The sequence below is a fragment of the Pseudopodoces humilis genome, chromosome 1 (assembly GCF_049639895.1).
Source record: "Pseudopodoces humilis isolate 2021_Gansu_Grassland_sample_001 chromosome 1, ASM4963989v1, whole genome shotgun sequence".
NCBI classification, from domain to species: Eukaryota; Metazoa; Chordata; class Aves; order Passeriformes; family Paridae; genus Pseudopodoces; species Pseudopodoces humilis.
The window spans coordinates 18,133,402-18,158,746 of NC_142200.1; the positions used below are offsets into that span (position 1 = coordinate 18,133,402).

The 25,345-nt window shown below is 36.4% G+C and overlaps 1 protein-coding gene across 7 annotated transcripts in view; it reads right to left on the reverse strand.

The window, feature by feature from the left end:
* OXR1 (oxidation resistance 1) overlaps positions 1-25,345 on the reverse strand; it is a 257,957-nt gene that overhangs the window by 39,741 nt on the left and 192,871 nt on the right. For 5 of the 7 annotated variants that reach the window (XM_014255452.2, XM_088067288.1, XM_088067292.1 and 2 more), the window contains 5 exons: positions 21,489-21,571; positions 15,715-15,822; positions 14,503-14,622; positions 10,365-10,517; positions 1,967-2,151 (listed from right to left, as the gene is read on the reverse strand). In XM_014255452.2, the coding sequence (XP_014110927.2) occupies positions 1,967-2,151; positions 10,365-10,517; positions 14,503-14,622; positions 15,715-15,822; positions 21,489-21,571 (649 nt within the window). The remainder of the gene's footprint in view (positions 1-1,966; positions 2,152-10,364; positions 10,518-14,502; positions 14,623-15,714; positions 15,823-21,488; positions 21,572-25,345) is intronic. The other 2 variants (XM_088067294.1, XM_088067303.1) reach the window with 1 other exon arrangement.

Sequence of the window (25,345 nt, forward strand, 5' to 3'; positions counted from 1 at the left end):
TTTTTGTGCAGTTTCAGTACAGATTGTGGCTTATATATAAAATTATACAACATGAAATTTTAGTTTCAAGAACCAAAGCACCCACTGGGCTTATGATAATTTTCCATATCAAGTCTGAATACTGAAAATAAGACTGCTTTCCCAAGTTTAAGTGGGTTTGACAGTTGGCAAAACTGGGAGAGTGGAAGAAGGTTAACTATAACAGTGGAATACATATTAAAAAAAAACCAAAACAGTGAGAATGAACATGAGAAAACATGATTTAAGTGTCAAACACCTCAAGACACATGAGACTTGTCAGATCTAGCTGAAACTGTTAGTACTTCTGTTTACAGACTTAAAAGATTTTTGTTTTTCCCCAAATTTACAAATATGCCTCATATTTAGCTAAGGCACAAAAGTGCAGGGACTGAAGAAAATGCTAGCAGCTAGTGTTCCATCCACTGGTTTATAATGCTGACAAGAAAGATAAATCAAATTGGACATACAGGCCTCTGTATGCTGAGTGTGACTAATTAGCAGACACATTTTCATTCAATATGCCTGTTATAAATAAAACAGAAAATGCATGTGCTACAGGAGCACAAAAATCAACAGCATTATTAAGTCATTTAGAAAATGACTTGTTTTAGAAAAACAAAACATTTTAGAAAAATACTTGTTTTGCAACTGTGATATCATGATTCAAGTATAGAGTCATCTTTCCACTATGTATCAATTGAAATAGGAACTGTGAGCAACTTTTTAAAACTCAGTCTGGAAAATAAACTTCCAGAAAGAAATCATGCTGAAGGTATCATCATTCTACATCAAAAGCCCCAAAAGTACTACTGTAGCAATATGTACTTCAGTTGCCCTTTCAATAGACACATGACATCAGGCAGCAAAGAAGACCATGCCAAGATACCAATTCCCTCCCAGGTTTATGCCAAAACTGAGTTTAAAAATGCTATGAGGCAAGTTACTACTTCTAAGTGTCCATATAGTTAAGATTATCAAGAAAGATGTGGTTAGGGCACTACCTATTTGAACTGTAAGAGGGTATTTTTAAGAGTTACTGAGTATCTTAAAAATGCAACTATTTTAAGTGGGTATAGCATTATATATCAAGCAGCTTTACACTTCCTTGGTTAAAGAAGCCCACTTCTCTGCAGCTAGATAATCGAGGTAGTCTGCAAATGTTCGTGCTTTATGGGCTGTGATAGGTAAATGTGACAATTTTTTTTTAATCCTTTTTGGTTTTCAAGACAGAATTTAGCTTTTCATGATGACAATATAAAAGGCCAGTATAAAAAACCAGAAAGAACAGACCAAAGATTTTTCATAATGCTCTTTAAAGTTGATTTTAAATGCCTGCTGCACTAAACACCAGTGCCTAGAGCTCACCGGTCCAAATTCACTGTTTACTCCGAAAAAAGACTACATCTAAAGGTGAATATTCAGTCTCTCCCCTAGCCACAAAGGGAGAAAAATATACTCCTAGACCCATGATAAATATACAAATCTTAAAAAATGACTTTAAAACATTTTTCAGAGAAACAGCATTGAAAAGCAAGGGAAAAATGCTAAACAATAAAAATTTGTACCTAAAATTGTCAAAGCTGCACTTTCTTACCGTGAACACCAGTTTTTAAATTATTGAAGAATTGAATAGTAGTTCAATAGTAGAATTGAATGGTAGTTATTTCCATAGTGGGGAAAGGGCAGAGGAAATGGTGTGGTACCACAGATCTTTATAAGAGACTATTGGAGGAAATTAGAATCCAAGTATATAGAAGATTTATCCTGTATCATATATAGGATGTGAGAACTGAAGGTAAGGCAAACTTTCTATAGGATCTTTCCAAGCCATTCTTTGATATCCTTTTCTAACAAGAAAAAGAAGGAAAATGCTGGCTTTGTATGGTCAGCAATGTGGCTACAGTTCAGATTTATTCAAAGCTTTACAAATAGTCTTCTATCTTACATGCTTAATGATTCCTTAATTTTGCTGTCCACAATTTCTTTATACAGAGCAGCTGACATCACTTCTTCCATTGGACACATGATGCCATATTCTTCACAGCCATTCTCTTGGACCAGAGGATCCATTTTATGAGGATCAAACATGATATTATTGGGTGTCACTAGCAGCACACCATTGACCGTACCCTAAAATGAGAGGGAAAAGAAGTGGTAATTTTTCTCCTCGAAATTCCATCTTATTCTTCATTTTTCAGTAGGAAAAAGGTGTTTTCTATTTTTTTAAAATCAAGCCATTATTTATACTTCAGCAACCTGTTATGTTATTAAGTCACTGTTAAACACAAGAAACTGCAACTTTTTCTGAGGAAGCAAATTAATACCACCTGCTTTCCCAAAAGAGAACAGTTTATTCCTCATAAATAGTCAATAACTCATTTTAGTAAAGTAAGATAAACTCTTAGACACTGAAGAATATACTAAACAGCTCCTCTGAGATAAGGAGACATACTTCCCTGATAGCTACAGGGCTTAATTGGTAGGTTTGAAAGCAATTTTTGTCTAAAACTTAACTCTTAACTCCTCTCTCACTTTCAAGTATTTATTTAGAGAGACCTTCAAACCTGACATTTATCTTAATGTGCTTTACACAAAAGTAACAGAGATGCTGATACAATTCCTTCTAACTTAATGCATACAACTGATTGGACAACCATATTTACAGAATGAAACTAGAATAAAAAATACTCAGGATTATCAAAGATGAAACTTTGGATGTTTTTAACCACAATGATACTGCTGCAGTACATTAATGCAAGTTTAAATATTGACTATGAAAAAACTTTGAGGTTGATATTCTTACTATGAATTGTAGGGTTCTTATACAAGTTAAAAACAAAGTTAATTTACAATATTTAGAACTTTTTTTGAACAAAAAAGTTAGAAACACATGCAAATAACAATTGCCTGCTACAGAAATTCATTTAACTGTTGGAACAGTAGAGTTTGAGCTAAAACTGCCAACTAGAGAAAATTTAGGTTTAAGTAGAATGACAGGAATACTTCAGTTACAGATCCTAAAGATTTTACAAATGTGGACAGACATTCCAAACTTTCATTCAAGAACTCACTTCATATGCTGTTGAAATAATTAAATATTTATTGTATTGATAAAACATTCACAACTACTATAAACTGTGTGCATTGGAAGAGATTGTTTTCAATTTTATTTCAGCACAAAGACAGCGCACACAGTTCACACAGCACAAACACAGATACAGTTGTTTTGATCTTCAGAAATTTTGTTCCTAGGTGATGGCTGATGACCTTCACAGTAGGAAAACAAAGATGCAAAGTAGTAAAAAGAAAAGTGCAAGTTATAAAAAATCCCAAACCAAAAAAAATATTATTGATGTCTACAACAATGACCAATGCTATTTCTAGTACAGAAAAATGAAGACATGTCTCAAAAGCAGCCCAAGTATCTGTACTTGAGTCTGTTAGTTGTTTAGTGCTTAATCAGATTTTATATACACCTTTTAGAGTGCAACACATGTACTGAAGACCCTGAAGTCAGCAGAAGACATTTACAGAATTCCAAGGTGTTTAAGGCACTGAAACAAGACTGTTAAGGGCATTTCTTTCCTAGCACTGTATTGTGGAAATAGACTTTCAAGGTTGTCTTCCAAGAGGACAACTGTCAAGTCTCCCTTTTGTTATACCTATTGTAGTCTAGAAAACAAATTTAACATGACTACAGAAGTTAGTGAGTCGACTCAGAAGAATGACTGCTTCTCTTTAAACAAATGTACCTTCCGTAAATCCAGTATGTAATTAAAACAAAAAAGCAACAGCTTTTCTACGTCTGAGCTCTTTCATTAATGGTCATGAAAATGGAATTTTATTAATACTCTCTGGATCTGACCCAGAAATTGTCAGTCTTGATAACAGTTAGATTAGATGAGCATTGTAGGTACCTTCCTACTAAAATATCCTATTCAATTCCTTCACTGCCCATATACTGCACATAGATATTCAAAACAGCCATGCTGAAGAGACAGTGGTAAGGCTGTATGACTGCTCTATCTGAAGGATTTAAGTGTTCAACACCAACTTCCATAATTACGTATTACTCTGCAGATAAAACCAGTAATTGAGTTCATTAAAGAGCTTTTCATTCCCAAAATAATATTGTCTTCATTTGTTTGCTATCATATGAAATTTCCTTGATAAATTAAGTATACAGGAAGTGCTAAAGCTTTTGAGGCAATAAAGAGATGATATTTTCCTGTCAAGGGGTGTGCTGTCACAACTAAGATACCATTGGTGTGAACAAGCTCCAATGCTTTATAACTTGCTTTCAAGAGCATGGATAAAACTGCTTCAGCTGACAGCAAAGGCCAAAAACTGATTAAGGAAAAAAGCTTCATATGTTTGACATTGCTTATCTCAATATTAGAGAGTCACATCATCAGAATAACATGTATGAAGAACCAGTTACACATGAACCACTCATTTCAGTTGTCTTGCTTCAGACTCAGTTTTAGTTCAGGAAACACCAACTTACCCCTCCCAAAGACTACAAGCCAGGCTTGTTAGTATCTTAAGGAAACCATATCAAGGACAAAAATCTGTGCATGTGCGAGCCTATGCAATACATAAGAAAAACAAGCTTAAGAGACCTTCTATTGTAAAAAGAAGCTCCCTAGAGAAGACTAACAATGACCTGTCTAATGGGCAAAGAATCCCAAACCGGTACATTGACATGGCCTTAGCGCATATGGAACATCCTAAAGCCTACCTCAGCAGCCTCAAAGATACAGCTAGAAATAATAAAAGCTTATCTCAACCTTAGAAGAAACCCTCAACACCAATAGGTAGGAAGGCATTCAACATGAAAATTAATTGGAAAGTGTATTTCCATGTAAAATTTACTACAGCAATAGAAATTGAGAATTAAACTCTCAGACATATCTGACTTTTATCTGTACTTGACAAAGTAGCTGATCGAACAGTTCACTTGCCATTACTATAAGGAAGTGAAAGATTATACATGTATCTTGAAAACAATGGATTTATAGCACTTTAACAAGAGATTACCTATTTCATTCTTCTTTATTTAAAAAACATAATGCAACACTTCTGGCTCAAAAGTTACTAGACATGGTCCACAGTTAGTACATGAACACTTCAGGATACTTTTCTATAAAATAACTGCTGCTCCAAATTAATAAAAATTAAATTCTTAATAATACACTAATTAACATTAGCATTTCTGTCACTTTTCATTACTATCTCTAAGGATCACTGAATGTTAACCCAGGTAGCTAAGTAATGCTCAGGTAAGAGCCAGATAAAGAAACATTTTGTTTGGCTGCAGATTTTAATTACTCTTTCAGACATACCAATGTTTCTGACACAATTTCTGTGACTCTTACAGGACAAATACCTTCTGTCTTTACTACCTACTAGCTTGTTTTGCAGGAGAAAAAGCTTCCTTAAAACCTATTACTCAATTGATGTTGTTTCTAGTATGGACACAAACCAAATGCTATTCATTCTGGGAAGAAAAAAGAATAACATCAGAACAAAACATACAAGTGGGAGCACACAAGCCTTTAGCCAACTGACTAAAAGCTGCTCACTGCATTATGCTACTCTTCCCCGAGAAATAGAAACTGCAGCAACTCCAGCCTTTGAGAGCTAACACAACTGTTTTGTATAAGTCAAGAAAAAAATTGAATCTTCTTTAAACTTCATTTCCTTGCTGGCTTGCCATTAAGGATCAGACAGATTTTTGTATTAGCATTCCTAAAATACATATGCTCCAGAACTGTTGTACCAGAGTACACACAATGATCAACTCCTGAGCATTTTAGTACCATGCAGTCATTTAAGGTTCTAAAACTATTCTGGTTACTCATACACATTTATGCACTATGGCAGCAGATGTCACAGGTGTCTCATAAAATACCCAGGAATGGGTATTATATAATAAAATCAATAAAATTATATAATAATGATAATAATGGTGGCACCAGGAAAAACCCTAGAGCATCTCTGTATCAATAGTGTGGCTGGCAAGACCAAGGGCAGTGATTGTCACTGCTCAGCACTGGCGAGGCCACACATCAAATACTGTGTTCAGTTCTGGGCCCCTCAATTCAGGAAGCACATCAAGGTGCTAGAGCAAGCCCATAAAAGACCAGTTGAGCTGCTGAATTGTCTAGAGATTAAGTCCTGTGAGCAGCAGCGAGGGATCTGGGCTTGTTCAGCCTGGAGAAGAGAAAGTAGGGGGAGCTTTTTACTCTCTACAACTGTGGGAAAAGAGATTGTAGCCAGGTGGGCATTGGCCTCTTCTCCCAGGCAAGCAGGGACAGGACAAGAAGAAATGTCCTCAAGGTGTGCCAGAGGACGTTTAGGCTGGGCATCATGAGGAATTTCTTCACAAAAAGGATTGTTAAGCATTGGAATGGGCTGCCCAGGAGGGTGGTAGAGTCATCATCCTTTGAAGTTCGAGAAATGACTGGATATGGCACTTATGGCATGCTCTTATTAACAATGTGGTGATCAGGGAAAGATTGGACTTCACCTTAGAGGTGTTTTCCAACCTAAATGATTCCGTAATGCTGTTCTTGGTAAGTTACTTCAAACAACAAGCTAACATCCCCTGCTATCTCATAAGCACCAAAGATGACCGAGAGCCTAGTCTGCTCCCCATATATAATCTCCTTGGTTCCTTGCTTCTGGAGCAGGGAGAAAGTTCCCAAGCTTTTTCTCTGACTGGTTGAGCTACTGGAAATATTTTCAATGTGAATACATTCTTCAAAATGAAGAATATTATGGGGGCTTATTTATGAAAAACAAAGCTCTTTCTATGCCCTTGTCTAGCAATATTAAGACAAGAAGATGAACCCAGACTCTCCTTTGTGGGCTATTACATTGGGTCTTCAGCCCAGATCCCTTTAAAATAAATACTCAACATTTCAGAAACAAGGCTTTGACTTTATTTTTCACAAATTCAGTTTTCCAAAATAGCCACGAGAACTATTTGTACTAACAATGTTGTTAGAGAGAGATCTGCAAATCAGAGCACAAGCTCAAGCAAAACCACTGGACAATGGCATGCACACCACCAACTGCTACATGACTCCCATACACTGATGTTTGCTCAAAGCTCTTGATTTTCTAGTGCTTGGGAAAAAATAATTTAAAAAATGAACATATATAAACAGCTCAATTGTTGCTACAGAACCTTGGGAATCAGCTTTTTAGGACATCCTCCTCCACAAAATAATCACTGACTTGTTCCTCTTGGACTATAATTACTAAGTAGTTGTTGAGAGAAAAAACACTAAAAATACTGTCTATGAAAATGAAATACAAATTAGACTCGGCATATAGCTACTAAGTAGTTCAACATGATACTGTTAGAGGAAGTTTTGGGTCTGGACCAAAACTCCCCAAAATAGTACTTGCAGAAGTCAAGTTTCCTGTATGCAAGAGATATTAAAGCCATGAAGTAAAATTCTATTCAGGTCAAGTTCAGATTTAAGATCCTCAAAGAGAAATGCTAATCCACTCTATTACTGAAAACCATGTGGCCACTCTACGTTATTAAAAAATAGATTCCATGAGTCTTAAAGCTGGTCCAGAAAATATTAATCCAGATACATAAAAACATACATATTGAAAGTAGATTAAACTGCACATGCAGATATTCAGTTCTGAATCAGTTTTGTCATCTTACCATCAAAATTCCTTACATCTCAGGAAATGGAAGCTTTAAATCCCATGCAATACCTGAAGTGGAAATCTGAACAATCATTATGAAGGGAGGTTTAGAGCCAAACTATCACATTGGTGAGCCCACACATTTAGATTAAGCAGTTCAGTAAAACACTTCTACAAAAATTTGAAAGGGCTCCTAACAAGAAGCTTTCAAAGATAAGTTCTCTAAATAATTCTATTACATTCTTGAACACACAAGATTGAATAAAAACGTTAATTTATGATTTATGAAGCTTCTAACATAAAATAACATTTATTGTATTATTATTTATATTGTTTATTTTCTTGTACAAGTTTTGAACCTTGTCAGTGTCCTCCCTTTCACTTAATGAACACCAAATGTGTGCTTTCTGCGCTTTCATTTCCAGGTCAGTGGTTTGGGTTTTTTCAAGCCTCAGTATCAGTAATTTTCCTTTACCTACTACATTTCAAAACAGTTAAGTAAGTTAGCAAAAATAAGAAAGAATTTTAAACCTCCCTTACTAGTTTCAGTTACAATCAAGCAGACTTTCTAAAGTACCTTTTTTTTTTGCCTCAAGGAACAGTATAAAAAATTAAAAAATAACCCACAGGGCAGAACACTTTTCTAAGGGCACACCTACATATGCAGTAGGCAGTGAGTCAAGGTGTGACTGCAGCACACTGGTTACACTGATTTATTGTCTGTACAGAATGTGGCATATTCACATGACCCTGTCTCTTACTGTGCTCAAGACCCTGCCTCTATCAGTAGCCAAAACCAGTTAATGCAGAACAAGTGCAATGAACAGAACAAGCATTCCAGGTTCCAGTCACTGCTCCTCAGAGAATTCCTCTTGTGCTTTTCCAGAAAGTCACAAGTGTGACTAAACCCAATTCCAACCATTCACAGAATAAGCAGTCTTAAAAAGTGAGAAATGAGACCATCTTACCCTAATAAAAGCCCTTTTGCATAGACACACTGAAATAATAGGCTTTCACTAGATTTCAGTTTACAAGAAGCAGTCACAGTGATGACAGACTTCACAGCTGAAGCCCTAAAGGATGGCTAACTATGAGCTTCAAAAATCACTTTCCAAGCAGAGGTGAATCTTTTAAGCTCTCTCCAGAAAACTTTTGAAAGTTTATGATTCTGCATTATGAGAAAATGTATCTGGGAGAGGCAAGATAACATTCAAAAGGACATTCTTACCGTATGTGGCACAAAGTCTAAATTAAATGCAAAACTTACAAGATCTGGCACTCAAATCTGAGCAAGTCAGTCATCATTTTTCTCCCACCCACCTCCCCAAGTATGAATAGACACTGCAATGGGTTATACAACTTTTTAGAAACAGAATTCTCCCTGAAGCTCTTAGAAAATAGACTGTAATGCTGCAAGTCAAAGCTGCTGTTAATACTCCCTGTAATATTCTGAGGAGAAATTATATCACATAAATGATACACTGTAAATTTTAACCCCACAAAGGATCACGGGTCCCAATTCCTCTGCATTACAGCATTTAAAACTGGTAAGTAAGGATGTACCTAGGATCAACCTAATAAACTCACCTACATTGCAATGAGTGAAGAAAACTACCTGCAGAGCAGAATAAAGTAAAAAACAAAGCTGTTCCAGTACTCGATTCACCAACTTCTGCCAAGTAGCTTTTGTCAATTCATAAATATTGTCAAAAGGTTTCAAGCCTAGACACTCAGATTTGCAAAATTAGTTTTAGGAGATGGGAAAAAAAATTAATTTTAGGAGATTCTTCCTAATCTGTTTACCATTAGTGTACATTAGCTGTAAACCTATTGCTGAACAACACAGAAACAGCAGTATTTCTCTATACATACCTGAACTTCAGGCAAAGGAGGAAGTATTACAAGTACTTTGAATTCTATTCCATTCATTGAGTGAAGGCATTTTTCATAGATAGTATTTAACAGTAAATTTTCTGTGAGGTAGGAGAACAATACATTTTGATTTTTGGTAAAGTGTTCTGGGGTAAAGTGTTTTGACATTTTCTCAATCCCTAGAAGTCTGTGAAAGACTTGTGCACTTCTGAGGTGAAGAGAGGTTAATTGTCACTAACATGGAGGCATTTTGTGTAACAATGCTATTGAGGGAAGTGTAATGCTTCAAAGAAAAAAAGAAAATTAAGGTTTCTACCATACCACACAAAACAGTCAACTATACAGAACTTGTCTGCAGAATCAAAGCTTTGTTCTGCTCACTCTGTTCTGCTTTAGAAAGAAAAAAAAAAAAAAAAAGGAAGCAAAGCTACACAACTGTATATTTGCTAGCATAGTTTAAGGCATGTTTTTTTCCACTGTAAGTAAAGAAAATTACTTATGAAAGATATTAACATAAGGAACAAACAGACCTCATGCCCTCAACATACAAGAATTATGTAACAGTACAGTATTGGGGATGTCTGTCATGTATCAAATGTTTGCATCATGTCCTGAACAAGAGGCCTGAAGAATCCAAAGGAAAAAGCGAGTAAAAAAATTAGTATATTTATACAGACATGTGCACATGAGTTGATTCATCTCCTCATCCTTGACTAAAGTCTACTCTATGTTTATGCTTTAAATGTGCTTATTATTACATCCTACACAATAACAGTAAAACCTGAATGTTTCAATACCTTGCCATTAGTGATGTACTTGCAATTAATTTTTAGAAATTTCTCTGTAAATGCTTCCTCCTCTTCGGAGGTGGATGATACCACTCTTGAAGGACGAACACATGCATGCGCTGGTGAAACAGCTGACTCCTTCTGTTGGACTCCATCTGAATCCTGAAAGGAAATACAAAGAAACAAAGAAGAACTTAGCAACTTGCCTTTTTCAATATCAACTTCTGGAGATTTTCTGCTGTGTTATTTGACCAGGTCACTGATGGGCAGATTATAAAAGAACTGCCACAATAAGGACTCTCAAGGATTTGAAACTGACCATCACCACAGCAAACAGCGTTCAAGGCCAGGCTGATGGGGGTCTGAGTAACCTGGTCTAGTGGAAGGTGTCCCTGCCCATGGCAGAGGGTTTGGAACTGGGTGTCTTTAAGGTCCCTTCCAACACAAATTATTCTATGATTCATTTTTTAAAAAACCACATACACAAATGCTGAATAAGTTTGAACAGAATGATCCTGGCAATTTTACTGGCCCATGTTCTACTCTACTCATTCAGTTGACATTTTTCCAGTATTTTAACAAGGCTGCTTTTGAACAGTGTCAAGGGCCTGACTCTAGTCAGGGTAAGAAACATGCATTGCTCTTCCTTCATTTGCTGAGCCTGTCATTTCCTCACAGAAAGCAATCAGTTTTGTCAGATATGATATAGCCTTGGTAAATTCTCTCTGGCTGTTTCCAACCATCTTTGTCATTTACATGCCTGGATTTAACTGTCAGAGGATTTCCTTCATGACTTCCCTGGGAAGACAATGGAGTTATCTAACTCAACATCTACCAGTATATCTAACTAAGTACTGAACATGGAACCCTACCAAGGACAGCACAAACAACAAAAAAAATTTGTTTTCAAATTAAAGATAAACAAACAGTAGACAGACTTCAGCAAAGCCTATTTTATAGGCAAAGAATATCATCCACATCTAAAAACTTCCACTTCATATATAATTGCTATTTTTAGTTACTAATGAAATATTACTATTTTTAGAAAATGGGAATTCTCATGTTCCCTTTGGTTTTCTGCTTTCCTGTTCAGTTCTACTCACTAGTACAGATTATAGAGAAATGCTTTTAGTCATATCTAGGAACATTATGCACAACTGTTTTCAGTTCATCATCCCTCTGGAACTACTTTAGCCCTTGCCAGCATCTTTCAACCTTCATTACAGATCAACCAAAAAAACAAAGCAATATACAGAACACTAAACTGAATTGTGCTGAAAAAGCTAATCAAGGTATAATTAGGAAACAAACTTCATGGAGATTAGTTCTCCTTCTACAAACACCTTCCTACTGAAAACCACAGGGTCACTCTTGTGACACATAACTCAGCAAGTGGCTCTTAAAGCGCTCAGCTGATATCCAAGCCCACTCTCAATAAGCCAGCTATTTCTCATCATATTGCCACATGACACACTCATATCTCAGTATGGCTTGGGAAAGGGAGGGGCTGGGGGGATGCACCACAACGATAGCCTTTCCAATTTCATGATGGTGCCCTTGTCACTATATATTATTTTGAAGTGGATTTTAAGCTTAATAGGTAGCAAAGCATCTTCAAAAGGATATTCTCAAATATGTGCTTAAGACTGCTAAATGAAGAAATCTTTCAAAAACCCAGCAGCATCCGAAAAGCTTCAAAATCAAAGCTAGTTCTTACACTGACAGCAACAAAAGTATTGAAATACACACTGAAATCTTAGCTTAAGTGTAGCAAAATTTAAAAAAAAACCAACCCCCTCCCCCATGAAAAAATGCTGCAAGTCAAAGAAACCAAAGAAACAAAAAAAAACCCCAACAACTGTGCAAAAAGCTACCAAAACCCCCTCAACTTTAACAAAGTTATTCAGGTCTTACATCAGCCACATGTTAGTTTGTATCTAGCCACATGGCTGTGGTAAACTACTCCAATGTTCAATAAACAGAAGAACATGAATAGAACATGTCAGTTTATTTTTGACTGAACAGGCATTCAGGTATTTTTTAGCTGCCTTATTAAATTTGTAACAAGAAATCATTGATTCTATTGACCAGAGCAGAGAGAAGATGCCTTTACATTATATAAGCAGAGGAACACATATTCACCTTGAAACATGCTCTAATTTAAACTGCAAATCTGGTGTCAAAACTGGAGGACACTCAAAGAAGACATATAACAAGAGAGCACTAGAGAATGTATACTAGTATTTTTCCCCTTCATAATGACAGCAATCAGCAAAAAGAGAAAAGAAAAACATGAAAGACGGGTGCTACGATGAAGATCAAAACTCTCCAGCCTTAACTGCTCAGGTAGAAGTTGAGTGCCTTTTGTATTGCTGGAGAGACTGAAAACAAAACTAAATGCACAAAGTCCAACACTGACAAGTACAAGTAATTTCTGTTCCTTGACTTTTTGACAAATATTTCTTCTTTCCTCAGATGTACTTTGAAAGGCCTCAGAAACATAATAAACACTATTATATATTGTCTCATTGCCAATGTGACTTTCCCTGAAGCATTTAAGAACTGCTTGTAATGATCCACAACATGTAACAAGATGCATGAAATAGTTATGTAACAATAAAGTGTCAGTTAAATTAAACATTCCAAGTGTTGCTACTACTAGACTGACTACACTAAATGAAAAAAATCTTCTGCAGAAGAGGTCTTGAAGTATTTTCATTTACTTTTTTCCCTTCTATACTTGCAAGTTTTTATCTCTGATATGAGCATACAGTCAATAAAAAGTTTTCAAACAAATTACAGGTATGGTTACACTTTTACATTTCCTTATCCACCATATGCTGAGATACACAAAATTGACAAAAAAAAAAGAATAAGGCATTTTTCTGGTATGGACCCTGTAGGAAAAGCACTGATTTCCAATAGTAAAACTGATAATTTTTCCCTCGAGCAACTTCTCACAACATATGTTACATGGGTAGGTCCTTCTGAGACTGATATAGATGCAAGATACAAAAATGCATTCTTGCAGGCGAGTCTGTTTACTGTGCTATACCACCCTCAGTTTGCCATCAAACATAAAAGAAATTATTCAGCACAAATGACAGTAGATATAAAAACTGGCATACTAAGAGAAAAGGTATCACAGCAAAAGCAAATGGTAATTTTCAGTAGAAGGGCCATCATAGACTTTGTAAAGCAGCTTGGGAACCTGTTCAGCAGCAAAGCAAAACTTCTATATTTAAACTCTTCTGGACCAAGTCATGTGAGCAAAGAAGTAAATGCTTTAAGTTTCAAATCCTCCTAAACTTTGAGCACACAGAATCCTGGAATAGATGTTTGACAGCTTGACTGAGTACTGTCAAAATATGCTACCACAAAAATTTCTTATTTGAGAGGAAAAGATAATAACTGGGAAAAGAACAGTGGTGATGCATGAAGATGCATCCCAATAAGATCACAGTTGCAAAAACTGCAGAAAAGCTCAAGCTCAAATACTGAGTCTTTCTGGTTGGACTGCTCCCTATGGAATGCTGCTGACTGGAAAGACATGCTTCTACATGCTCCTACCCAAAAATCTACATCTGAGCTGAATTACAGCACAACGTGGATGGCTAAACATTTTTAGCATTTTAGAAGTCTACAAATGTGGAACTGCTGAGTAAAAGTCAGCTACAACTAATTCTGTATTAGTCCCACTACCAAAAGCCCCTTTATTAAACTTCATTTTGCAAAATGAAACTAGAGACTCTCCCACACCTCTGCAGCGAGCAGGAGGAACCTGAGCATTTCTGCCAATACATCTTTTCTACAAAAACTATCAATAAGATTAGAGACAAAAGTTTAACAAGCTTTGAAATGTAGAAATACAGAAATGCAACAGTAACTAATTTCAGATTTCAGAGTGCAATGACAGTATTTTACTACAAGTAATTTGCCTTCAAATCAGTTTTCACATTGAAAACTGTAATTTACGAAGACTAAAATCTTGTATTTACTTTTAAAGAGGAACTATTTTACTTTCAACTCCAAGTGTTGTTTAATACTTTCTTCCCAAAACAAAAGGATAGTTTAAGAAGAAAGCATAGCATCTGTAACATTTAACTTGTAAGGGAAAATTAATTTTAAGGACAATACGTATACCTACATTTACTGTAGCCTTGTCAAGCTCTGCTTCGGAAGATGTAGGTGATAGGGGACTTACAGGACTTAGAGAGGGGGAGCTGTCCACACTAGAAATGTAGTCTGGGTCAGGAACATACAAAATCTATAAAGAAGATATAATGTAGTTAGAAGTTGGTTATGCTTTCAGATTTACTTTAGATTTCCCACCAACTAAGGTATATTTACTATGCCTTCTCAAAATAAGCTCCACAAAATCATTCCTGCTCCCATTGCTTTTCAAAGAATTATGAGGTGAGGGAAGAAACAATACTATACAGAGTACTTGAAATTTTAGCATTTCAAGTTCTTAAATGCTATATTAATATAATTTTGATTTCCAGTCATAATAACAGAGGAAGAGGTTCAGATAGAAAGCATTAAAAGTAAATAGTACTGCAGAAATAAGAGTGTCCAAGGAAGACGTGTCCAATGATTTCTCTTGCTATGACTCTACTATTTGAGCAATGAGGAAACAGACTCACTGAATATATAAAAAAAAATTCAAATGAAGGTATTCATACTTTTAATACATTATTTCAGCAATGTTAGGCATTCAATCTACCTAGAAAAAGCTCTGCAGCAATCAAAACTTAACACAGAACTTTATCAAATAAAGGGCAAATATCAAATGGCTGATACCACTGTTGATCTATCACTTGTTTCCAGGCCTGGCTTTCAAGGAGAAGTGAAAATTGAAGGCAAAAACAGGAGGAGGAAAAAAAAAGAAAAAGCCAATAGTGATAATGGTAATTCATACACTGCTGGTAAAAACATCAAGTTTCCAGAGCTGAACAGAAACATTATTCAGTTTATTAAAATTGAATTGCAGGCAGTAATATACAGTCATGGAATGATGTTTGTAAGCAGTACCCTGAATGTGTCTGCTGAGCTAGAGTTGGTAAACAGCCTGCTATATTTGCAAAGCGACAATTCAGCTTGTATCTAAGTGCTATTATTGTACCATTAAGTATATCTAGTTTTAAAAGTCCTCTGATCTTAAATAAGGGACAGAGGTAGCCTCCTTACATGTTTCCTTTTAGGCAGTTATTTAATAGGCAGAAGTAATAGACTAGAGAAAAAGGAAAAATTCTTTTACACAGCCAATTAAGAGAAGTATTTTAGCACTCTGGTAGGAATGAGAAATACAGTAAAAGAGGACTTCGTTGGATAAGCAACATATATAGTGTAATAGTACCTGTCCAGGAACGACTGCTCTGGAGAAAAGTTTATTTAATTGAACCAGTTCATTGGGTGTTGTATCAAATTTCAAGGCAATACTGTTTAAAGTGTCTCTTGATTCCACCTGTATCAATTGGGAAAAAAACAAACAAACAAAACAAACCTGTAAGCAGTTAGTTCAAATAGTGGCTTACATATTTCATGTGTCAATTTACCAAGATTCTGATGAACTTTAACTCTTCATTTTTTATGACTGCCCACCCCCCAGAAAAAAAAACCAACAAAGCCACCACAAAAAAACATACCTACCCCCTAAATATTAGTCTATTACAACCCCTGGTAAAAGCACATGCCTTCCCACTATGTTTCCAGGTGGCCGGAAGTATCAGTCACACAGTTTGATCTGCAGGCTCAGCTATTACACAAGAACTTCTGGTCTACAAATTCACTGCTGGTTACCACTGGGCAATACACCATTGGCTGGGTTCACAGAATGATTCATTCCCCCTCTTCAACTGCTTCTCTCCACTCTTCACCTACAGCAAATCTGAAGAGTTCTCTCTATAAATATAAACATACCCTCTTACTACCGAAATAAGCTTCTGTTAGACCCTGACTTTCAAGTAAAATCCATCACTGAGAAAATGCAAAAATGCTGAAGCAAAGCAGGTCAACTACTATGACAGCAGATGGAGCATAAGCATTTTGAGTGATTCCCAACTAAAGAAAGGATTTTTTTCAAGCTCAGATTCTGACCTCCATCTCCCAAAGTGTATGCAAAATGAGCTACCAGAAGAAAGGAAAAGGACAAAAAGTTTTATACAGAAAGACTATTTCAGAATAAAGAATTCATAGCCTTATGAATAATGGTGAGACAAGGAAACAAACAACAAAATGTTTACTGCATAATGGCACAAGGCTTCATAAACACTGTACCAAGAAAAATAGATTTTATCAGTTAAGATGAAATTATATAAGCTAAGATACATTTGCAGCTAAATGTAAGTAGAGAATTCTCTTCCGTATCATTTTTGTAAAGGTGCACTTGTTAACCGAGATTCACTAGCAAAAAGATACAAGCATTGCCAAAGAAATGGCAACTAGCTTTAATATAGTATTAGAAACCTATTATGAGAATTTTTTATACAGGAAGCCAATAAGCTAAACAAAGCTGCAAATATCTCTCTACACTAGTATTTCCAGTGTGGAAGACTGCATTGCAGTAGCTCTCAGTCATTCAATACTGTATGATCACAGATATACAAAAAATACTTTCATATACCATGTTTAACTGGTACTAAAGCAGAAATCAAAACAGGACTGTAATGAGACCAGATATGTACTATATGCTTCACAGACCATAAAATTAACCACCAAATCATTGAACAGTAAGGTTTCCATCAGAAGCTCTACATAAAGTTTGCTAAAATAAACTGTAAAGTGAAATTCAAAAGTTTTGCCTAAGTTTGGTCTGACATAAATGTTGAAGGACAGCAGTCAGCTGCTAGGTAAATATTTCTTACATATCACTTACTGATAGAAGGAAATGAGATTTTAGACTAACTTATGATATTAAAAAAAAAAAAAGCATTCAAACCATAAAGCTTAAGCCCTTTTTAGAGTGCATTCACTCTTTACAGCCTTCTGAAATAAAGATATCTTGTAAGATAGCTTGGCAGCTAAAGGATTTGTTTCACTCATGATAAACACAATGCCAAGTAGAAGCTTCCTTTTTGTTTGGCTGTGAGGTTTGCACAGGCAAATTTCCACATTATGTGGGACTTCAGGGACCAGCAGTTTTTCTCAAAACAAAGACGCTGCTCACATAGAGACTTCCTGAAGTATCTTCTCAGATTCAAAGGCCTATTTTCCAGTTCTCAGGCCCTCTACTATTCTAAAAAGTAGAATCTGAACAACCAAAATCTCAAAGAATAACTCTGTAGAAAAACAGAACTAACAAGATTTGAATAGTGCCACCACGTACTGTGGATTCCCAGCTTTTCCCCTATCAATTCACTACTATAAGAGAAGGCAAGAAGTTATTCCTTCTCTCTCAGAAAATAAACTTTCTATACATTGATGTAGCTACTTAATGCTATTCTGAATGTTAAAAATTTTATATAAATATTTGAATATTATATCTTCATTGAAAATACAACCATGTTTTTCATGTGTGTTTATGTACAGCTGCAGACAGAGAACTTCAGTCACCACTATCTCTGGTTCAAACTACCTTCATTTCCCTCAGATCAACAGCTGGCAAAGTTATTTAAAAATTTTATTTTAAAACAAGTTCTCTACTGGTATTTTTATGAACTTTACTGTTACTGCATCTCAACAGTCAGAATTCACTCATTCCTCCATTAAAAATTAAACATCAAATACATCATGCACCAGAGTGCAGTAATAATTATTTTTTTATTTCAACACTAGATGTCCGAGAGCCAGAAAACAATCAAACAATAGTTTAGGGGCATTGAAATAAACTAACAAAATTAAACAGATGGGAACACTAAAAAAAAATGGTGAGAACAACAGGCAGCAAACACAACTTTGGCACTGTACCCAAGCCTCTAGAAATACCAATTATGACTATATTAACTAATTGTTAACAGGCCTAATTTATATAATATGCAACATCAGTAAAACAAACATTGTAAATATCATAAAGCCAACTTCAAAAATAATTAGCAAGAGACAACAGATGAAGTAACGTCACCATATGATCTACATTTCCAATATTCCCCAAAGCAGGTTAAAAGATTATGACAATGGCATGCCCAAAGAAAAGTGGCAGCCAAAAAAGAACACACTCCTTGGGCTTGAAATGGAAGAGCCAAGGGAAAAAAAAAAAAAAATCACCAAAAACTCCTAACAGTGTAGCTTTCTAAATAGCATGTAATGGCTTACAACAGCAATAGAACTAGTGGCACCAGAAGAGAACCCTTAGCACTCTCTGCATACAGGCTGAGAACTCAGTTGTGAGGCTAGGATCTACTAACAGCCTCTGTGACACTCAGGAATTAATAGTAGGCTCTTTAGGCTCTTTCCATAACCTGGACAACATAATCCGTGTATAAAGTACTTACTCACTAGTTTAGGAAAGCACAGCCTTCAATCCCCAGAGAGATAAAGAGAAATCTTACATTAGAGCCTCCAATGCCGATAAACCAGACCATCCATTTCAACTGCTCACCTGCAAACTTTTTTTTAAACAAAAATCAAACGAATCTGTAAATAATCATAATTATTTCTTTCTCCTCCTCAAAAGAAAGAGCAGCTAGAAGGCTTTCATTGAAGTCACAAGACTGCTGGCACACTACAGTCACTGGTGATCAGCAGGCCACACTGCTCGTGCTCCATTATTCACCTGTAGCTGGCTCTTCTGACACCTATAGGGAGGCACCAGTTGTGTTTGTACAACATGGAACACAAAAGGCTGAAGGGGAAAACATATGGCTTGAGCAGCAACTGCGAATTCTGAAATAACAGAGTATCAACTTGCATCTAATATGCTGCTTGACATAGAGAAAAGGATACTCTATTAAAAGATACCTGTTCACTGTCTAAGCAGGGTCAGAAAAAATGAACCCGTTTTTTCTGTATCCTTTACAGGTAGTTAAACTTACTTCCATTAATTAGTACCATATCTGTTGACATCATCTCTCTGCTGCTACAAACAGAACAGCAGGTTCAAGTTTTCACACCTTGAGAATTTTAGATTAAAATCTTAAACATTAACTGCATTCTATCTTTAGCTTTAAAGAGAATTTATTTTATTGTTTATTTATCTCATAGTAATTTTTTTTTAAAAAAAACCTCCAGTGTGAAGTATGCTTCATATTGAAACCCCATAGCTTGCACAAGTGAGATGCCAACTCACTTCAAACTCCACAAATACAAATAAGACCTTCCCTCCTAAAACCACGTAGCCACTGGAAAAACTGAAGTATTAAAATATTATCTAAAAAAAGGCGAAAACCCCCACTAACTTCAACAATGCTGGAAGGTCAGGAGGAGTCCGGTTTCTGCCTTCCTTCTCTACTATTTCTCAAAGAAGCAACACATGCAGGTATACAAATACATGTGTGTGTACACGTGTCATCACTGTGACAGGAAGCAAGACTAAGTCAGAAACCAGACACAAGTGCACCTCTTCACACAAAGTAATAAATAACAACAGTAGCAAATTACCGCAATGGCTACCAGACCTCTCTTACAGTGAGCATAAGCTCAGATCCTAATGGTTATATCCGTGCATTTTATAAAAATATACGCCCACAATATTAACCAAACATGATGCTACTCAAGTACTTCATGAGTGAAACTTACAGAAAGATCTGACAGAATAGTATTTGTGAAGCTCAAATGCACCATGTTCCATACATGCAACAGGCTCCTTTAGAAGGTGGACTAAGTTTAATGACAAAAAGCCTTTGATTCCTGTGAATCATCTTTTTGACTCACAAGGAAGTGATGCATACTTCAGTATGTATTAAGAAAGCTATTTTTGGATCTAAAACCCCACCTACTGGAACACAAAAACCTGCAGAAGTACATGACAACTTGCCACAAACACACACCAAGTTAAAAAAAGGAAAGCTCGTTGCTTTTAGTTTGCCTGGAATGTTATGTACCAAAGTAAAAGCATTCACATGGTGGGAAGAGCCAAATTACAGGATTTACTGAGTATGGATGCCAGTAATACTGAGCTACACCTGACCATTTTTTCCAGGTACTTCAGATCAAATGGGGTTAATATAACATCAACAACAGCCACATTAACATTCTTCAACTGCTAGAACCTAAGCAGCAAGGATTTCTGTTTTGAATTTCAACTTCAAGGAAGTCTCTAGAGCAGGCTAGAATTATATTCAGATTCCAATAAAAGCCACGCTAATGAAATGCTTCTTGTTCCACTACACACATACTCAGTCTCTCCAAAAGACTATCACAGCCTTCTCAGTACTTAAGCAATTATCACAGCTTGGCTTAACATAACAAGAGTTAAGTCTTCCCCATATCTCTTATTCCTGGAGTAAGAGAACACCAAGAGGTCAATGAAAGACTATTCATAAAGAAGTTCTCATTTTTATTTCTCATGTCCAGCTTCAAAAGCATTCAAAGATAACTGTGGCAGACTTTCCCTATTTTAACATCAACTCTATAAGCATTATTTATAGGCTTAATTATATTTTCAGTACATAACACAAGACAGATACTTCTCACTTCTGTTTCCCTTAGTAACCACAAATGTGAAAGCTGACTGCAGCACAGTTTGAGGGTCATTTCAAGAACAGAACAGGGAGAGAAAGGCTCCATTTTCAGATTCTGATGCAGAAACAGTTTTACAGTAAAAGGCACAGACCTACAGCAATTATTAGAGGAATACCAGAAAGTCGGTATCAAGATACAGCTTCCCTTCCCAACTTTATTCTGTTATTTCCCCTGACAGCAACAGTTTATTAATAATGCTGAAAGCAGAGAACTTGCACATAATTATATAACTGCTGTTATTTGTTTACAGCTAGTTACCTAAAAGTGAACCAGTCAACAGTTTGATTAGCTTGGAATTTCTAAGGGAAAAAAAAAAACATTGAAAGGGAAAAAACCAGCATTAGTACTACCAGCTAATTCCCTGATTTAATTTCTGTCAAACTACACTATCAGATACACAGAACTCTAACATTAAAGGCAATACACATTACAGTTTTGCTTATATTTTGTAATGCAACTTTTTAGCCTGTACTTGCTTCGCAGTAACATTCTAACAATAAAGCAGTAACTTACAGAATATTCAAGAGTCCCTCTAGGTTTTTGGAAAGACATTCGTCGCCCATCTTTCTTGTCTGGGGTCTTCTTCTGGCCAGCGTCTGAAAAAAATTGAGGCAATGCGTGTGTTAAATTCATTTTCCTCTCTCAGTACTGTCACAGGCTGCTGACTACAGCCCCGTGGGCAGACATCTAATCCACCAGTTACACAGCTTACTCCTGCTGATTTCAACAGACACCAGCTGCTAAAATAGGGACTTCACTCCTCTGCAATGCTCTAAGAATTTGACCAATACAAACAACCGATAAGTGGAAACCAACTAACTGCAGAAGTACTTGCTGCTATCCAGCAAGCGATTAATTAAGACTAAATAGGACACTGACCCCATCAGGCAAGCAACATTTCTGGAATTGCTGTGTTTAATTGATTTTGTATGATTTCCAGTGTGCTTTCATCTGAGTGGAGATGCTCTATTGATCTAATCACTGGAGATTTTTTTGTTGCTGTTTGATAAATACAGAGTATTTAAAGCTTTTTAATAAAGAGCATTAGTATTAAATTCATAATTATCCTGTCTGTAGCAAATATTTAGAGCTAGTAAATAAACACTAAAGATTCTACATAAATAATACAAATTAAGAACTGTTCTTTTTATTGGGGCACTGTATTTTGATGACCTGTTCCACAGGCCAAGCAAACAACCATTTGCAACTACACTATACTCAATTATTTTATACTAACTGGCTTGGTATTTATGATAATCACGATGCACCAGTGTAGTCATACGGTTCAACAGAAAGCACATACATCTCTAGAAAAGTGAGTGTTTTAATACCTGCATCTATACACACATGGAATTTTTAGATGAATCTCCTCCAACACATAGCCTCCACCTTCAACAGTCAAATATCTGCTATTGAGGAGCCCAAAATACTTATGTGAATGAGACATTAAGTTTTCATGCCACAGTTGGATTAGTTATACTTCCATTTTGATATATTCAATTTTTTTACCATAAATTATTCAAGTATTTCAAGCCAAATTCAATGGAAGCAAGAAATCTTATAAAACACATTTTAAAAAAATACTTTAGCTTGGCTACATTGAGCCATTTACATTGGCTACATTGGCTACATCTCCTGTGATTCTCTTTATATAAATAAAAAAAGGATACAAACTTTGATCTAACTCAGCCTTTTATATATACTGAATAAAGCTTGAGGAAGAATGCACCCATACCTAAAATTGATCTATAGATGGTATTAATTATGGTAAGTTTTTATAACTGTGAATGACATTCATGACTAAGCCCACTTTTTAAAAGTTTATAACAATTCTAAAAACCTATACACTAATTCTGCACACTGATTTCTTCATTCAATGGATTAAAAGTTACTTATTCCTTTATTTACTAATAGCAGATTTTCAAAACTTATCCAGATGAAGCATTCATTTCTGATTATATTCATAGTGCTTAAACAAAGTACAAATATCTCTGAGGAAAATGAAGCCAAATCAGTAACAATAAAATGCACTTGAAGTTTGTGTGTAGGCTTAGCAGCAGCCAACATTCTCCTCATCTAGGTCAAATATTTTCTTACTAAAGTTTTTATCTGACCTTGCAGCACAACAGGTACCTCCTCAGCAAGGTACAGAAAACCTAACAATTGCTTGACTGTAGCTATTCCAAATTTTTCAGAACTTATCAAAGCTTTGCCAATAGCCTTATCATTTTCTTTCAAGAGCAGTCTGGGTCAAACAATCCTAAGAAAAAGGCCAAGGATGCAACTGAAAATAGAGTTATCTCATCCAGGATCCCATATATGCCTTATATAATTATATCTATGTAATTATATATATTAATCTATATAGACTAATAATAATCTATAAAGGGAGAACCCTTATTGCAGAACATGATGTCTTCTTTCCCTCCTCCTCCCACATTAGATGCCCCATACTACAAATATATATACACACCCCTCAGGTGTATATAGCCTAATGTAGTTTGCGGGTTTTTTTCCTCAACACCAAATTTAACTTTCTTTTTCTTCTGGTTCAAGTGTCTGAAGAGTTTGCAGACAGATGTCACTCAAGAGGTCAAGATAAATTATCTTCTCCCTCTCCAGTAACTGAGCAGCAGAATGAAGTCTTGCACAAATACTTGCAAGACTGTTCCTTATGCCAGAAATAAAAATGTGAAATTATTTGTTCTTCAAAGCAGAGGGACCTGCTGCTTTAGACTTCAAACCACAGAATCGTTATAAAATATCCGGAGTTTGAAGGGACTCGGAAGGATCACCAAATCAAGCTCCTGGTCGTGCCCAGGACAACACCAAGAATCACATCATGTGCCTGAGTATTACCCAAACTCTGGTAGTCTTGGTGCTGCAACCACTTCCCTGGGGAGACTGTTCCAGTGCCCAGTCATTCTCAGACTGAGGAAGCTTTTCTTAATACCCAGCCTAAACCTCCCTTGACATGGCCTCATGCTGTTCCCTCGGGCCCTGTCACTAGTCAGAGAAACCAGCGACAGTCCCTCCCACCTTCCTTCTCAAGGAAGCTGTAGATCATTATGAGGTCTCCTCTTCTGCAAACTGGACGGACCAAGTGACTTCAGCCACTTCTTGTATGGTTTCCATTCTAAGCCCTTCACCATCTTCAGAGATTTGAGAGAACTCTAGCAACTTCAGGAAAGTAAGATCAAACAGAGGGTAGGGATGAGCAAGGCAGGTCCCTGTTGAAAGCACCTTGTAGGAAAGTCAGGAGAACTCCTACCACAAGTTTTCCAGGAGCTTATCGTCTGCAGGGTTTTTTGATGTCCTCCCTTCCCATACTGAAGGCAGTAAATCATACTCTTCCCATCAGTGCCCACTTCCATTCCTTCAGTCTGTGAAGGCATTACCTCCCCCTCACTATATGGGTACAGGATTCAAGTGTTTCATAACCTGACAATGTAAATCTCCTGAGTCAACAAGAGATGGAGGCAGGCAACACAGAGCTCCATGTGCTGACTACCCAGCTGGCCAAGCTATCCAAATCCACACCTCTGCCCACAGCCCAAGTGCTCGAGCTGTCTGCTCACACAGACCACATCAATTTTGACCTAACCTCTCAGAAACAAAACTAGGACGTATTTCAGCTGTGAAAATAGGTCAGAGTAGTAGAAACACAAATTCAACCTCCCTGATGACACACTATAAAGCCTCTATCTCTCACTAAATGAACAGGCTATTAATTTTTGAGGGCAAGGTAAATGCATCTTTCAGCCATGCCAGTGTCCCTAGTATTCTAGGAAGCACATGCAAGCAGAAACAACTGCCAGCATAGAATGCAGTAGTCTGAAAAGTCCTCAGACCAAACAAGAGTCACTCCGAGGCTTTCATTTTACTTATTTTCCAGGTAACTGTTGTACAGGAACTCATTTTGTTAGGTTACACACAACCACTACTTCATCTGCCACCAGCAAGCCAGTGATGCTCTCAGACTACACCAAGAAAAACCTGACACCACTGACCACACTAAACACAACCTCAAGAATCAAGTAACTTGTTTAACATAGGATCTACAGCGCTATGTTATCAGAGTTCTTAGCTGTGCTGTTTTAGACAGAAAGAATACTTTTTATAACATCAGGATTTGTGTTTTAATTCTCAACTACCTTTTCACAGGACTGGGCAGGCCTCCACAACAGCTTGAAATGCTGGTGTGAAGAAGTGCATACCAGATCCCCAAATGACAAGAAAATATTTCAGCTAGGATTTAAAAGACTAGAACTAGAAAGATGAAGAACACAGTGTTCAAAATAAATGCACCTTCTCAGAATCTTGAGGTTAAATGACTGCAGCATAAGAATGATTACATATGATCATCCAAC